The sequence below is a fragment of the Trematomus bernacchii genome, unplaced genomic scaffold, assembly GCF_902827165.1.
Source record: "Trematomus bernacchii unplaced genomic scaffold, fTreBer1.1, whole genome shotgun sequence".
Taxonomy (NCBI): domain Eukaryota; kingdom Metazoa; phylum Chordata; class Actinopteri; order Perciformes; family Nototheniidae; genus Trematomus; species Trematomus bernacchii.
The window spans coordinates 44195-61791 of NW_022987884.1; the positions used below are offsets into that span (position 1 = coordinate 44195).

At 40.0% G+C, this 17597-nt stretch overlaps 2 protein-coding genes across 2 annotated transcripts; both read right to left on the minus strand.

Moving 5' to 3' along the window:
* Window positions 1–206: 206 nt before the first annotated feature.
* LOC117469718 (olfactory receptor 11A1-like) lies at window positions 207–1146 on the minus strand. The gene has a single exon (XM_034114204.1). It carries the CDS (start codon window positions 1144–1146, stop codon window positions 223–225), a length of 924 nt encoding a protein of 307 aa, XP_033970095.1. The 3' UTR covers window positions 207–222.
* A 14744-nt stretch (window positions 1147–15890) lies between these two features.
* LOC117469720 (olfactory receptor 478-like) lies at window positions 15891–16864 on the minus strand. Its single transcript, XM_034114206.1, has one exon. The coding sequence runs from the start codon at window positions 16862–16864 to the stop codon at window positions 15938–15940; it is 927 nt and encodes a 308-aa protein (XP_033970097.1). The 3' UTR covers window positions 15891–15937.
* Window positions 16865–17597: the final 733 nt, after the last annotated feature.

Here is a 17597-nt window from a genome sequence, read left to right on the forward strand (position 1 = left end):
GACTCATGGACCTTTCAGGGTTCTCCTAAAATCACTGAGGCTGATATGAAAAGTGAAAAGCAAGATAAGAAACAGAAAGGGAGAGCAGCATCAAGCTCAGCACATGTACAGCTGCACGTTTCATTTCCTTCCTCTGCACACAGTGAACTAGACACGTCATTAGAGTTAATACTGCTGAAGTCAGAGTCCTTTCATTCTCTTTCTCTGCAATCTCTTGATGACCTACACTTCTCCGTACAACAGACGCTTACATATGATGCGGATTTTAGACATCTTCAGCCCGTACAGGACTGGGGTAAAGAGAGGCTGGCATGATAGATAATAGGATAATAAAACGCTCAGAATGTTGGGAACACTGCTCATATCAAACCTGCTCTGTAATATCTGGAAAAAAACTCCAAAAAAGAAGTTAAGCAAGGAAGCGAGGTGAGGTGTGCAGGTACTGAGAGCTTTCTGTCTGGTCTGTTTGGAGCCAGAGAAACACACTCTGAGGATCCTCATGTACGTGTAGAGGATTAAAAGCAGAGGAATGATGATGGAGATGACCGTGTTAAAGAGTCCATAAATGTTATTGACCCTGGTGTCAGAGCAGGCCAGCTTAACAATGAAGTAATTCCCACAGTACACTTTGTTAATGATGTTCCCACACAGCGTTAAAGACACACTTAAGGATATCATAACAACAATTGCAAGAAAAGGGAACAACCATGACACTGTAATAAGAAAAGAAGCTTTGTTAGATGTCATATATGTGTTATATTGCAGAGGATAACAGATAGCAAGATATCTGTCATAAGACATGACGGTTAAGTTAAAACATTCCACGCACACATATGTATACACAGAATAAATCTGCAGGAAGCAGAGCGGAGCAGAAACAGTGTGAATGTCAGAGAGGATCTGAACCAGAAGGAATGGAAACGACCCTGTACTACCATACAGTTCATTTACAAACAGGCTGCACAGAAAAAGGTACATAGGTTCATGTAAGCTCCTGTTCACACAGATAACCACAATCAGCAACATGTTGGCACCTATAATACAAATATACAAAGCCAGAATGATCAGGAAATATAGGTATTTAAAAACCCCGGTGTCAGAGTATGCAGTCAGTATAAAATAGGAAGCTTCCGTGGAGTTAACCATGATCCTCCTGTTGTTAAAGATTTAGAACATTATGTTAAAGATGAGCACAGATAAAGCATTATTCAACAACTATACATCCAACAACAGAAACCTGTGTCAAATGTGAAACAAATGTCAGACAACAGTTGTGTTTCACCTGCTACACCTGAGCTGGAGTCACGACCAGAGCTCATGACAGGGACCTTACTATCTGACAATATGTGGAGGGGGGGGACAGGGACAGCGTGGGAGTGGTTTCACTGGACAGACCTCAAAGCACATCTGGTTTCTAATAATTACTGACTGACGTGAAAACCTCAAAGATTTTTTTTTGTTAAATATCTTGCACTTATCTCAGTAAAATGTCCCGGGTAAAAGATTGTCTCAATCACTTCAGACAGCATCTCTGAACGAAACAAAACCCAGATGGTGGCAGCCAAGAACCACGAGGGTGACGCTCCAAAACCAAGGTGGCAATGTGCAAAGACGGAGAAAGTGACTGTCCAACCTTTGGATAGCCAAGGTGTAAAATGTGCTTCTTCCGCATGGACGCTGATAAACACTTCCTTGGGGGGAAAGTTCCAAGACCCATAGATCAGTGAAGGGTCCCTAAATTGACTAGTTTTACTTTTGGGCACCTTTTGAAAGAAAGCAAGATTAAAGCACTTTCCATTGCAAAAATACAGATTTTCAAAGTTTGGGCTTTTTCCAAGGCCTTTTTTTTTGCACAAATCCACCAGAAGGCCCCCTCTTTGAAGTGTTTCCACTGAACTCCCTCTACAGTGTAAATAGCTCAAAGAGCCCTATGGCTAATTTCTTGATCAGAATGAAGCATCCTGAAGATACTTTCACTCCTTTCACTCCAGGGGAAGGGTGGGGGTCAGGCTGGGATTGACCCAGGAAAGGGCACTCTAATGGCGCATTTCCACTGCAGGCCCTCGCACGGCTTAGTACGGTATAGTTAGGCCTTGGTAGGCCAGGCTCACTTTATGCTGCGTTTCCATTACAGTTTAGGAACTGGGGTAGTAACTATAGTAACGCAGTGTAGGCGGAGCCGTGACGTCATCTTCAATGCGAAACACAAAACCAACATCAGCCGTTAGCTGTTAGCTGTTAGCACTCAAGCTCACAGCTCCTCATATCTGTTCAGAAACTAGACAAAAGTTAAACAAGTACAAACCACAGACTGTCTGTGTCATGGCGAATACAGTCGCTGGTTTATTTATGTCTGTATAGGCCGTTGTTGTGAGTGTGGACGGTCGGAGCATATATAGCGTTAGCTTAGCCGATCTCCATTCAGAAAACACGCATTTTAAAAGGTTTTTCGCCTGTCGTCTGTCTACTAACCGGTATCAGTACACAGCAAAAACCACAGTGTACATTGTACTCTATAAGATTACATTTAACACCAGTCTCGGGATGTATATAGGTCCAAGAGTTTGGTGTTCTCTGAACACTGTCAAAAGAGTAAAATATAAACTCCAAATAAAGAGTTCGATTTGAACACTTTGGGAGTCAAAATATACACTATAACTGGTACTTTTTTGACACTGTTTGAGTGCTCTCCAACACGTGCAGTGTATACCTAGAACCCTCAGAGAGTTAAAAATGTACTTAGTCAGTCTTTTAGTGTCACTGTGCAGAGCTGATTATTCAACACTTTGAGAGAGAAAATGTACTCCATGGTCATTTTTCACACTGTTTCAGTGCTGTTTAGCTGGTGTACACCAAACAAACAATTTTGGGGTGAATCATTAACACTTCAGGAAATAAAGTACACATCAGATTCTTGAAAAAATGCGTTTATTTTCAAAAATTTGATTTTGATGTGTTTTAAATATAAAATCTAATCAGTAGCAACATCAAACAACCCACAAAATACATTGGTCATAGGTGGAGATGTGTGTACATTTGCTCATTAGGCCTCTTTAGCCTGGGGAAGCACTTTAGAGGTCATCATTCCAAAATCCTGTTACAACAAATGGACAACGTGGAATACCATACACTAGTGCTAATTTGTAAAGTAAACTGACAACAATAGTGTTTTGAAAGACTAACAATCACCGAGCAGGATGACCAACATCTAAAAGTGTACATGGCAACCAGTTTACATCAATGTTGTAGATCAGGGGTGCCCAACCGGTCGATTGCGATCGACCGGTCGATCGCGGGGAGATTCCCAGTCGATTGCGAGATTCCCAGTCGATTGCGAGATGTGTCTAAAAATAGAACAACAATATTCTGTTTTATCGTTAATGTCCTATAACATAATCTTCCTGTGCCAGAATAATGCACTTGAACGCATCAAAGCTTTGTGATTGGCCGGCGTGACCCCATGTGTCGGGGCGTGGCTGGTGGGCAGTGGGCACTATTTCGCTGACGTTGTCCGTGTCAACAGGAGTGACAGTCCGCACACACACAAGACCGCAATTATGGCAGAAGCAAAAAAGCCCAAAATATATAATTTTCACTCCGAGTGGGAGGATGATTATTTTTGTATCTATTCCAATTCAAAGTCCATCTGTCTCTCATCTGCAATGCGAGCGTGGCTTTATCGAAGAAGGGTCATTGAGGAGCGGCATTTCAAAACAGTGCACAAACGCTACGAGACGGAATTCCCTCCTAACTCTGCCCTACGCTCCCAAAAGGTGAGGGACCTGAAAGGACAGCTAAATGCACAGCAGTCCATTTTCACCAGGCCCAACAACAAGAGCAAGGCTGCTACCATAGCATCTTATCGTGTCAGGCACGTTCTTGCGAAACACATGAAGTCTTTCAAAGACGGCGAAGTTGTGAAAGAAGCATTCCTAGAGGCTGCCGAAGCGCTTTTTGGGGACAGTAAAAATAACAGTAGCATTTCAACAGGTTTTTGATATAATAAAAACTCAAGTTAGATACCGTTATTAATCAGCTGTAAGTTTTAGTTTGTTTGAACTTATTCATTATAATTATTGTACAAAATGGTATAAGAATGCAAACTTAAATTGATTATAGTCTATTATCAATTCAGGTTAAGAAACTAGTGTTGCTTGCATCCTATTTTAAAGGCATTTCTTTTTATACTCTACTAAAATGCAGCAGATTCCTGTGTAGCTTCAGATCTGAGTTGTCTTATTAGTAAGCCTAATTTATACTTTTGTAAGTAAGTAAGTAAGTAAAACTTTATTTATATAGCACCCTTCTCAACACGAATGTACAAAGTGCTTTACATACAATACACAATTCACAGTACAACTCAAATGTAGAATAAAAGGCATAAAAAGGCATAAAACAACAGCAGGTAATACATAGGATAAAACATACGATAAAACACCAATAAAAGACAGCTACTAACTCACCTCCTCCGATGCCCCAAAGGCCTGACGGAAGAGGTGGGTCTTTAACTGCCCCTTAAAAATCTCTTTGTTCCAGAGCCTTGGGGCCACCACCTCAAATGCACGGTCCCCCTTTGTTTTTAGCCTGGTTCGGGGCACCCTTAGGAGGCCTTGCTCAGAGGACCTCAGGGCCCGGGTTGTGCTATGAGGGAGGATCAGGTCATTGATGTAGGCTGGGGCTTGGCCATGGACAGCTCTATATGTGAAAACCAATACCTTGAATTGGGTTCTGAGATGGACAGGGAGCCAGTGCAGGGCAGAAAGAATCGGAGTGATGTGGCATGTTTTTTTGGACCGAGTGAGCAATCTGGCAACACTATTTGTATAATATGGCAAAGAAAGGGTTCAGAGTATTTTCTTTTTTTCCTGTGTCATATGTGGCAGCACTGTTCAATGTTTCTTGAAAACATGACCCACTGTAGTTTGTGACGTGTGAATAAACTCCAACTCTGTATCACCAACACTGTTGTGTAACTTCAGTTAAATACTTGTATGTGTGTAGATTAGAAAGAGGTAAGATAAAGGATCTGCAGTATTTTATGAAGTATTAATCGTACAAAGGTCAGTTTTATACAAGTAGAAGTGTGTATTTACCTGGTTGTCGGCTGTCAGTAATGTCTACGCCTCTCTATTTGGACTGGTAGATCTCGGCAGACTGGCCACTTTAAAAGTAGCTCTCGGTTCAAAAAAGGTTGGGCACCCCTGGTGTAGATGGTGGTCTGCAAAAATGTGTACATGCCGTTTAAGGCCTGGTCATAGGAGATCCCAAACACATAATGTGCTTTAAAAAGTTCATCAAAACTGACAGGGAAGACTTGGCCATCCAACTCCTGAAGGCTGGAGATGACTGTAAGATAACAATAAACACAAATATAACTACACTGTACATCATATTTTGATGGATGGGTCAGACACTGACAAAAACCTTTGATAGCAAATCAGATCAGCTCGGCCATTACCATGAACAGAAGTCAAATGCAACATACACATTAATGCAGCAGTAATATAAAACCTAAAAGCATCCCAAAAATAGTAAAACACTGACAGGGACAATTTCACTGCACAATGAGTGCTTTTACTTATACTTAAAGTACATTTAGCTGATTATACTCGCATACTTTTACTTAAGTCAGGTTTTAAGTACAGGCCTTTTACTTATAGTATATTCACAGGGTGGTATTTGTACTTTTACTTAACTTAAATCATATGAAACTTCCTCCACAACTGGAATTGGTCTATTGCACATGTTAACAGCATTATATCAGGTGGGAGGCGAGAGCTTCGAAATCATTCATTCTACATGAGTAACGTAAATTGGCGGCAGCAAAGCTAACAGCTGCTAACGTTAACGGTCTCATTATTTCAAACGGTGCCTGCAGACTAGAGTTGATTATGGATTAAAAAAACATTTATTCAAGGCCGTTGCGGCACTTCCGTAACGTTACCCCCTGTCGAATGATTGGAAAGAGGAGCGGTTTTCCCCCTGAGTCAGTGTCAATGAAGCCTAACAATTAACACGGGAGCGGCAGCTAAAATAGCAAAGAAATACATCTTTCGTTGTCAGAATAACGTTAATCTGATTGACTACGGCTAACGTTACCACTACAATAACTTCACAAATATTCTACTTGCTAACGTTATCGTTTTTAGTTGTTTAGTTATACAAATTAAAACAAGAAGACAAATATGAATATTCAGAATTATTCACTTGGTGTCTACTTACCTAACGTTACAGTCCTGCGGAGAAATGTTGCCGTGTTCGATCCATGGATGTATAACTCTTGCATCAATCTGAAACGGTCACAGTCGCGCTTTTCCTGGAGAATATTTTCAAAAAGCCGAGGGTCACGAGGCTGCATTAAACCAATGAGAAGGCGCGGCCTATCTGATGACGAATCGAAACCTAAGATCGATGTGGACCAGAGAAACTCAATGCAAAGATATACTCTGAGGGAGTCCATCATCCCAGAATAAACACTACACAAGTCAACACCAACACCACACAAAGAAACAACACCAAAGAGAGGTTCTGGTACACTCTCAGCAGTGTACTTTATGTCCATTCTACTCCAAAGTTGTTGTAGCAAACACCGTGGTGGTGGCTTAAAGCCCCCCTCCGCTACGCGCCTTTCGTTAGATGAGCCTGGTTAGATTTAATAAAAGAAGGAGTTCAAAACACCGGAATAAAGGTGAAAACAATAATCTGATTTTACTGGTAAAAAACACTTATACAAGTTTACAGAGTACTCTGGACTTCCAGTTCTACTGCCGGGCAATACAGGTATCGGGACCAGCCAGTCAGAAACAGGAAGCATTTGGCATGAATAAACAACAGTATTCATGTTTAATACTATTAAGGTTATTAAACCAAGTGCTATGATAAACATGCCTCGTTTATGAGAACATCAAACACTCATTCCGGTTGTTGGCCCGGAAAGAACCTCGATTTTGGAGAGCCAGAAAAACTGTGAAAAAGTACCCGCTAGCCGGAACTACGCCTAGTGGAAACGCAACCAAAAACGGGCCGGGCACGGCACGGTACGCTTAAACCGCGCTCCGCGCTGTAGTGGAAATACGCCATAAGTCGGATGTCAGGCCTAGCTCAATGACCCCCTTTCCTGGAAGTCTTGACAAAACCCTAAGACAAATGGACTGGGTTCTGAAACTTGAAAATGTTGGTGTCCGGGGGCCCGGGAACGTGTCCTGTAAGTTTCGGCCTCATGGGGGCATGCACCTTGAAGACAGCCCCTGTACAAGCCATGGACCTGAGGTCCTGCAGTCAGTATGTCCAATTGAAAAAGCTTTTCGGTTTAAGAAAAATTCAGAAGACCAGTAGGAAGGTGGTCAGGAAAGGGTGCTCAAAGCCAGCTGATGGGCCTGGCTCAGTCACCCCCTTTCTGGATGTCTTGACTTAACATGAGAGGCCCAGCCCAACCATGCCCCAGACAGACAGAGAAGCCCAGAGCACCTCCAATCAAGACCCTGGAGCATAGGCGGATTTTGCGGGGGGTCAGGGGGGGCTGAAATATGTTACAGCATTACTACGTCGAAAACTGTTCCAATACAAGTATTTCGTATATCAATATTTTAATAAGGTAGGACACTGGTCAATAATATTGTAGCGTGTTCAAGTAACCAAGGGATATAGTAGTTATCAAATAAGTATAAGATGTGCACAGTTATTATAAGTTTTACAGTTATGTAATGCACTGTTGTTGGGGGGAGAGACCGCCCCTTCCATATGAGTGTGTGTGTACGGCGGGCATGGAAAAGTCATACTCAGTGCGGTGAGCGCTGGATTTATTGCTACTGTATCCGTAGCACCCCACGCAATAGTGCAGGAAACAGTGTCTGAGGGCATCTTAACATTTAATAAACAATGAATGTTTTATATCCATGTAACGGGAAGAAACTCATCTAACTGATCATTCTAAAAAAAATTCTAAAAAAACCCCACAATGCTAACGCTGAGCCTCTGAATTAGCAACGAGCGAAAAATGCTAACAGATTACTGCACCGAAACTCACTTATAAAACCTTATTATTTATCCTTTCTGCACATGCAACCCATCGATCTGATCGTGAGATGACACAGAATCGATGGGTACATACATTATCACTCTATGATAAGAACTCGCGACTTTATAAACAAAAACAGACATCAAAACATGTGGCGCTAGGTAGCTAAAAACGCTAACATGGTTTACCTGTGTCGTAGTCTGCTCCAAAGTGGTCTTATTTGGCATTAAAACGATAAAAACGCTGCTGAAGTTAATCCATAGGTTAATTCAATGTGTCTGTGTCCCTTTGAAATGATTTCTGATAATCCATAAGCAATAAAACTGCTTTTCCGTTTCCAGATGTCAGAGCGAGAGATAGGTTCGCTCTGATGCAAAACTGCATGCGCAAAGCCCCCACTTTTTTTTTTACCATGTGTGTGTGTGGGGAAATTCCCCTTCGATTCTATTGGCTCTAACGGTCAGAAAGAGATGTCAATCACCAAAATCGACCAATGGGTTCCAGAGAAACGGTAAAAGCCCCATTTCCACCCAAATCACATTGTCATGTAATGTCATTTACGAGCCTGAGACTTGAAAAACAGGCTCAGGGCTTAACAGGTTAACACAAAACAATACAAATAATTGTTATTTATCAAGATCTAGCCATTTATGAAATAGCTTTCTTAACCTGTTAAGCACTGAGCCTGTTTTTCAGATCTCAGGCTCGAAAATGACATTCCCAGAACAAATGACCATATCTTCCCTTCTAAAAGGGTTACATTAATAATCTTTTTTCTCAAAGTAATGATAAACCTGTGAGTTGGATGTAGAAAAGTCAGAATCAATATAAATGTTTTTTATTTTAAAGAAAATTCAGATTTTACATAGTAAAAAACTGTAAATTATAGTGTCCGTCCAAAAATTCTTTTTTACTTATAGTGAAAACTACCCTTGGATGATGAGTTAGTAGACTAAAAGCTTTAGGAATCCAAAGTACAACATATAATAAGTACCCTGTATCAAGATTGATGCAAAAGAAGTGAAATTTGACCTTTTTAAGAGAGATTTAGCCAAAAGAACCCACTTCTGGGGTCATTTGGGTGGATTTGACCTATCTCTGGCCCCCCTTGCTCGATTTTGATGAATGAAATCTCTTTATCACCGCTAGAGCCAATGGAATCGAGGGAAAGTTCTATACACACCAACACGTTAACAAATAAGGAGTGAGAGTGACGCGTGACCAAAACCGGAAGCTGCATACACTCTGGTGGCTACCATTAGCAGCTAACTTTTTCGCTCCGATTTTTACATAAAAAATGGAATTATGGATTATAAATAATTTCTTCAAAGGCACAGGTACATTATCAACCTATGGATCAACAGTTGTAGCCTTTTTTTTCTCGTTTTAATGCCATTGAACACGTCTTTTGACCTAATTGACAGCTACGGTGAGACGATCTCCCGTAAAAGCTCCGTAAAGGTACGTGTTGTGATGTCTGTGTGTGCTTCCCCTGTCGCAAGTTCGGATCGCTCAGTGATGATACTATAACTAAATAATCTGTGGAGTCTCAGCTTTAATCGGATATATTGTATGTGCAGCTACGATAATTAATAAGGGTATCTTTATCTTGAGTTGTGTGCTAAAGTGCGTTAGCATTTTTTCGCTTAGTGCTAATTCAGAGGCTTGTTCCCTTTTGTTTTGTTTTGGTAAAAATGGTTCATATCTTCAGTTAGCTGAGATTCTTCCCGTTAATCTGGTGCTACACATTAATAGTTTCATAAATGTTAAGAAGCCCTGAGACATTGTCTCGAAAAAAAAACGGTGGGAGGGGTCCAATGGGGAGACCGTCGTCCTTAAGAGGTTAATAGCTATGTTTTAGTGATGTTCAAGATCATTTAGCACTTATACATTTATGTGACGCTTTTCCACTCATTCTTCCAGTTCTCCGTTTTCCTCTGTTGAAATCGACCAGCTGTGAAGGTGGGGTCGGGGCTTTTATACGCGAGTAGTGAAAACACTTCCACGTAGTCTGCTCTCGTGTATCCTCCCTTTCGTCTCCTCCCTCACCCCTCCTCGACTCCTCTGTGTGAATTTCAAGTATTGGGACGTCCTTCAACATGGCGTGTCTTGATCGATTTCCGGGTCAAGTCCCGGAGGGGGGGAAGAGAGGAGTCGAGGAGGGGTATTGAGATGAACCTACTGTCTGAAGATCCATCCTAACGGTCGGGGATGTAGTATCAGGCATAATAGGGTAGGAACCTTTATGATGTAACGTGTTGTGCATCGGTGATAAATAAACGAGAGCAAGTCAACCTACACGTTGGTCCAATATTTTCCTATACAAGAGCCTCTATATAAGTTATAGTGAACACTTATAACAATAGAACATGGTGTCAGAAGTGAAAACGAGACATTAACAAATCAATGTTAGTGTCCAGCGGACCAAAAAGTAAGTCAGGTTTAGTGCCGTCTATTATTATTTTTTTATCTGCCTAATTGCCCACTTCAAGGAGGATGGCATCTCCCTTAAAGCTGATGTGAGTATAACTCACATGTACACACTAGTGCTGTCAAATAAATACTCAAACTTCAACTAGCCGTTAACTTTAGGGGAAGAAGTTGGGGTATGCAAATCTTATCCGGGGAAAACTGGAAATGTTTAGTTCTACCTTAATTTCTCGCTCTAAAAAATGTAGTTGATTTAATCTGTTTGTCATAAGGTTCCTTGACTTTGTTCACACATGGCATCTGAACACTCAAAACTAAATTTTGAGATTTAAAAATAAAATTGTGTTTTATTCACCACCCTGTGCACCCTCTGTTTTCCCGGTCAGACATGACCGGTCATTAAAAATGAATGGTTAAGATTACAATTAGTGTATAAAATGGGTTGTGTGTGCAAATGTCTCAAAAAATTAGACTCTCGTTTGTAACAGTTTAATAAACTTTAAACTTTATAAATCATACCAGTCAGTTTTGATTGGGAAGTTGAATTTGGGTGGGGTGGCAAGTGTGGGGACAAGACTTTCGTCTGTGGTGGCAGTTGCCACCCTGTTCCACCCCGTAGATCCGCAACTGTTGGGAACATGGTATTTTGTGTCACTTTATAATAATTTCCAATGGTTTCAAAACAAAAGTCGTTGTTAGACATTGAAACTGGGTAATCTGTGGAAAATAGCACAATATGTCTAATCTACTCTAATATATATACAAGGTGGCGTTGGTGGGTGAGCATGATGGGACAATGTCTGGCCATAAATAGCAAATGGAAGTTCAAAACTGGTATTATTCACAATCATTTGAGTTGATAAAACACTGAAACACAACATTAGGTGATAATATATGTATTATTATGGATTTACAATCAGTTATAAGGGAACGGTCAATGTTGACCGGGAAGGCACAGGTAGTTAACAGGAAATGACCACCAAAACCAAAACCACTCCTTGGCGGTAAACGGCCAAGGGGGGCCTCACCATGGTGAACAGGATGCTCCGATCGATCGGCCGCCGATCGATATCGGCCGATACTCACTCTCTGCCGATCGCACACACACACAAAGTAGTTTACATATTAAAAGTTGTGTTTCATTTAAGGTCTGTACTGCAATTCTACAAAAAATTAATGATTAAATTATGTGTTTAGATTGTACTTCTATAGGTTTAACATTACATACTGTCTTTAAACATTACATCTAAACAAACACAGCAAGCTAAAGTTTGAAATGATTTAATCTGTTTTAGCTGTTTAAAGCACTTGCTTCCAAAATAAAACTGTTATTTTACAACCTTGAGCAAGTGTTAACACTTTATTTAAGGTGTTTGGTCTTCTGTGAAATAACAGTGTTTCTCTGCTGAGTTTTTAGTGCGTCAATTTATTGAAGGCGTTTGAAATTAATCATTTAGGAAAAACCTGTAAAATAACAGTGTTTCACTGCTGAAATGTAACCTGTTCTACACCGCACCCCCGATAGAAGAATAGAATTGGGAGGGATGAAACCCTCTTTAATGGTCACACATGCAGAGCACACAGCACACAGCACACAGCACACACAGTGAAATTTGGCCTCTGCATTTAACCCATCCTAGTACCAGGAGTCTAGTACTAGGAGCAGTGGGCAGCTATTGTACAGCGCCCGGGGAGCAATGGGAGTGAGGGGGGAAGGGGGGTGTCCGGTGCCTTGCTCAAGGGCACCACGGCAGGGCAGGAGGTGAACTGGGAGGAATACCGGGGGGAAAAACGCGTCATGTGCAGGAAACAGCGTCGGAGGGCATCTTAATATTCAATAAACTATGAATGTTTTATATCCATGTAACGGGAAGAAACTCAGCTAACTGATCTTTTTTTTTTTTTAAACCCACAAAGCTTGCGCTGAGCCTATAAATTAGCCACGAGCTAAAACATGCTAACGGCGTTTTGCACAGAAACTCACTCATAACACCCTTATTACTTATCGTAGCTGCACATCCAACCCATCGATCTGATCGTGAGAAGACACAGAATCGATCGGTACATACATCATCACTCCATGATAAGAACTCGCGAAGATATTAACAAAAACAATTAAGCGTTTAGGATGGCCGAAGACACTACACTACCCATAATCCCCAGCTATCGTTTGGGACTACAGTCCCGTTGACAAACCCCGTGATTAATCTTCAAGCTCTGGGATTGGATGTTGGAGTGGCAGTGCTCCAAGGTTACGCCGAGCGTCAAACAGCTATTTGAAGTAGAACGAAACCACGGCAGACTTTCCAAAACTGGACTCGAACGCCCCCCCAGAACTACACATGCTGGCTATTGTGTTTCGCAACATGTTCTATGGCACGTCTCTACTGGGAATTGTAGTTTTAAAAGACGTTTTCATTTTTTCCCAAAATTAGAAGTTGACAGTATTAAACTTTGTACACCCCTGGAGGTTTAGGGGATAGGAAACAAATTGGTGTGTACAAATTTAAAACATGTAATTAATAAATGGGTGAAAATCGCTTGTGTCCATAATGCGCAGCATTAATATATACCCACATGACAGCTCATTGTTACTTTGTCATTCTACTCCACTACAATTCAGAGGTTAACCTGGTATTATTACTCCACTACATTTATTTTAGTTACTTTGCAGATTCTGATTAATGATGTGAAATATAAACAACCCTCAAAGCAGACTTTAGTTACACCTGAGTAAAATTCAGGGAAGGTGATTGTCAAGTGCCAACAATCAGGCGAGATATTTGGTAGTGGGTGCTTGAGAAGACTAAACATTTATCTGCAGATCTCTATAAAGCATATTCATTACTCGTTATTCTCTACTAATAGTTAATTAAAGACTGTATATAATGGCTATTTTACACATCCCTTTCAAGATTTCAAGATTTTCAAAGGTTTATTGACATATCATATACACAACTACGGTGTAGTTATGCAATGAATGAAAGACTTGGGTCACAGGTTCCTAAACAGTGCATTACAAGACATCTGTCAATATGTGTGTATACCTCCACCATTAAACTGTCATATTCTGCACATTTCTTATACTATCTACATACATAAGAGTATAATTAATGTGTATAATATCAGTTAAAATAAGTGCTTCAACATAGTTAACATTGCAGGAAAGCAATATATTATGTTAAGTACTTTGTCAGGCTTAATATTTATCTGTAGATAGATACCCCCAAAGCTTTTTTCTTATTTAAAAGAAGACCTTAACCTAAAGTATTCTTTAATGTCTTAATAAAGGTTAATTAGTTTGTCGGTTTTGCAAATCCTCATATTAATATCTTTGTACATCCGGCACTAAACTGTTTTATTGTAGAGATCACTTACAGTATCTTCTTGATTTTTTATATTCTATATTTCTATCATTGACCTTCTACTTTCCCCCTATGAAAGTATGTACTCTTAATATTTTTTTCATCAAATAACATTATTCAACAAAAATAACATTATTCAACAAAAATAATTCAATAACGTGCTTTAACCATAGTTGGTGCACACAAGGTACACACAGCATACTAAAAATAACTTTGTATTATTAGTGTAGGACACTTATGTATGTATAACATCTGAAGATGTGTAGTTTTATTCATGTTTTTACATAATTTTACAGTATATTGCTATATTATTTCTCATGTTTTACTTCTACACATTCATATCTGATTTGTAAAACATCACAGACAGAAAGGTATATCCGTAATTTAATGGTAAGCTATTGAAATTGTGATTCCATAGATGTGTCTCCCATCACCCAAATCCCCTGACTATTCTCTCAACTCAGTATTTACATTCTTATATTCAAAGAAAATCAGTAATATCTTTAAAAACTACAAGTCCTTTTCTATCATCGTCTGTTTCCGGTATTGTTCCTGTAATGAGAGTTCACATTTATGCTACATTGAAGGGTGGAATCGACTACACATCTTCAGAAACATAATTTGCTTCAGATATAACTCATAGCAATATTGTAACCATTAAGAAAAGCCAACTGCATTAAAAACCCAGTTAACAAACACTAGGTCAAGTATTTTCCCTTCAGTGATGAAGATGTAATTCCAATGTAGACACACCTGGGGTCGCTGTTCTGTCTGTTACGCTGAGCCATGCATTGTCTGGAACGTAAAAGGGACGAAGAAGACAAAGTGAAGTGACGTACTTCCGGTTCAACATGAAAACATTCCCAGTTAAACAACAGAAACAAATCGCTAAATAAAAAGATAAAACACTGGCATGTAATTTACGTTAGAATAAATAGAATGGTTTTGAATAATAGATGAGAGTAAAATCTACGTCACTTTACAGCCCCACCCACTTTTGGGGAAACCAACGCTGTAATTTGAATGGCGATCAAGCCTGAAGCCACAGAGCTCTTCTTTTACTGTCCTTTCTTCTTAGAGGAAGTACAGAAACACGTAACTCTGGATTTGTTTTAATGTTTGATGTGCAATAAACGACACAGCAGCTTTTTGGCATGTTAAAACTATTATTTTCTGCCTCGCTCATGAGAGTAACAGCTGGCAAAATTACAGCCTCGCCTACTGATTTTAATTTAACCATATATCGAGCCCGATTCTCGATTTCAAATGTGTGCTCTAAAATTATATTTATAAATGACTATTATCATTATTATAAGCAAGACAATAAATGGCAAAGATATGTAGAAAATAAACGTATTTAAGATACGTTCATAACAAACGTAACGTGGGAGAAAATATGTTTCTAGAAGATATGTAGAAAATAAACGTATTTGAGATACTGAAGAGAGTGGGTTAACGTGGCGTATCATATGCACGCAAAATCGGACTTCTGCGTATCTATTGCACGCATTTCCAATGTGTAAAGTCGTGTCATTTGTACGCAGACTGAAGAGAGTGGGTTGGAAATATTGTCTTTGGCACTTCCTATAGAGTAATTTCACCCTGGTTTCAAATCTCTTTGTATGTTTTACACTATGTGGTAGGGTGAGTATTTCAAATTACAAATGAATGGGGTTGAAAGTAAGGGTAAATTCAATTTATAGTATTTGAAAAGGACAGCATCATATTTTAGGCAAAATACCTGCAAATCATGTGAATTGTATTCGGGCACCTCAAACGGACTCTAAAATCATAGATCATGACTTCCAGGCTTCTAATTATTTTGGCACAGCTACTGCCTTTGATTTCTTTGTAATGAAGAAGCTTCATTCAGCTTTAACTTCAGTTTCACTCCTAACGTCCTGACTCATGGACCTTTCAGGGTTCTCCTAAAATCACTGAGGCTGATATGAAAAGTGAAAAGCAAGATAAGAAACAGAAAGAGAGAGCAGCATCAAGCTCAGCACATGTACAGCTGCACGTTTCATTTCCTTCCTCTGCACACAGGGAACTAGACACGTCATTAGAGTTAATACTGCTGAAGTCAGGGTCCTTTCATTCTCTTTCTCTGCAATCTCTTGATGACCTACACTTCTCCGTACAACAGACGCTTACATATGATGCGGATTTTAGACATCTTCAGCCCGTACAGGACTGGGGTAAAGAGAGGCTGGCAGCTGAGCCAGTATAATGACAATACAATGCGCAGTATATTCGGCACATATTTCATGTCAAATCTGTTCTGTATTACTTCAAAGCAAGACCCAAAAGACACATTAAGCAGGGAAGCAAGGTGAGGTGTGCAGGTACTGAGAGCTTTCTGTCTGGTCTGTTTGGAGCCAGAGAAACACACTCTGAGGATCCTCATGTACGAGATCAAAGTGAGAGAAACAGGAAACATGATTAAGGAAAAAGTAATAAAGATTCCATAAATATTATTGACTGTAGTGTCAGAGCAGGCCAGCTTAACAATGGAGTAGTTATCACAGTAAACTTTGTTAATGATGTTCCCACACAGCTGTAGAGAAAGAGTCAGAGACACCATAATCCAAATGGCAATAAATGGATATAACCATGACACTGCAATAAACATGGCAACCCTGTTAGAAGTCATACGTGTGTTATATTGCAGAGGATTACAGATAGCAAGATATCTGTCATAAGACATGACAGCTAAAATACTAAATTGTATACCTGCATATGAATAAATACAAACAATCTGCAGGAAGCAGAGCGGAGCAGAAACAGTGTGAATGTCAGAGAGGATCTGAACCAGAAGGAATGGAAACAACCCTGTACTACCATACAGTTCATTTACAAACAGGCTGCACAGAAAAAGGTACATAGGTTCATGTAAGCTCCTGTTCACACAGATAACCACAATCAGCAACATATTGGCACCTATAATACAAATATACAAAGCCAGAATTATCAGGAAATATAGGTATTTAAAAACCCCGGTGTCAGAGTATGCAGTCAGTATAAAATATGAAATGTGAGTAGAGTTCACCATGATCCTCCTGTTGTTAAAGATTTAGAACATTATGTTGAAGATGAGCACAGATAAAGCATTATTCAACAACTATACATCCAACAACAGAAACCTGTGTCAAATGTGAAACAAATGTCAGACAACAATTGTGTTTCACCTGCTACACCTGAGCTGGAGTCACCATGATCCTCCTGTGGTTCTTCAAGCATCACAACATTATGCAGTGCATTACCTGGATGTAGATGTCACTTTAAACATGGCAATAACAGTGAACACATGTTCTTCATCATGAGAACACATAAGACAGATGATCCAAACTGAGCGTCTTATATTAATGTGTATAATACAGAGATCCAGAGTGTGTGAGGTGCTGCTCTCCTCACTGAGCTGAATCTCTGAGCTGCTGCTTTTACCTTCTGTCTGCAGCTCACTGACGTCATCCTTCAGGGATCCTCCTAATGTAACTCAGGGTTTCACCACCAGATCCAGATGTGGTCCATTCAATCCGTCAATCCAGATTATTTTAATATGTCGCCCAGCTGAACTACGGTATAGGCCTGTCCTTAAAGAATGCAGACAATTCTCTGTTTGGTGCAGATGGCATCTTGGTTTCTAGTCGTCACCATCTTGGTTTCTAGTCGTCAGTATCTTGTTTTCTGGTCGTCACCATCTTGGTTTCTGGTCGTCACCATCTTGGTTTCTAGTCGTCACCATCTTGTTTTTTGGTCGTCACCATCTTGGTTTCTAGTCGTCA

Excerpts from the sequence above, each read along its gene's own strand:
- LOC117469718 (XM_034114204.1), bottom strand. The coding sequence starts at position 1,146 with ATGGTTAACTCCACGGAAGCTTCCTATTTTATACTGACTGCATACTCT.
- LOC117469720 (XM_034114206.1), bottom strand. The coding sequence starts at position 16,864 with ATGGTGAACTCTACTCACATTTCATATTTTATACTGACTGCATACTCT.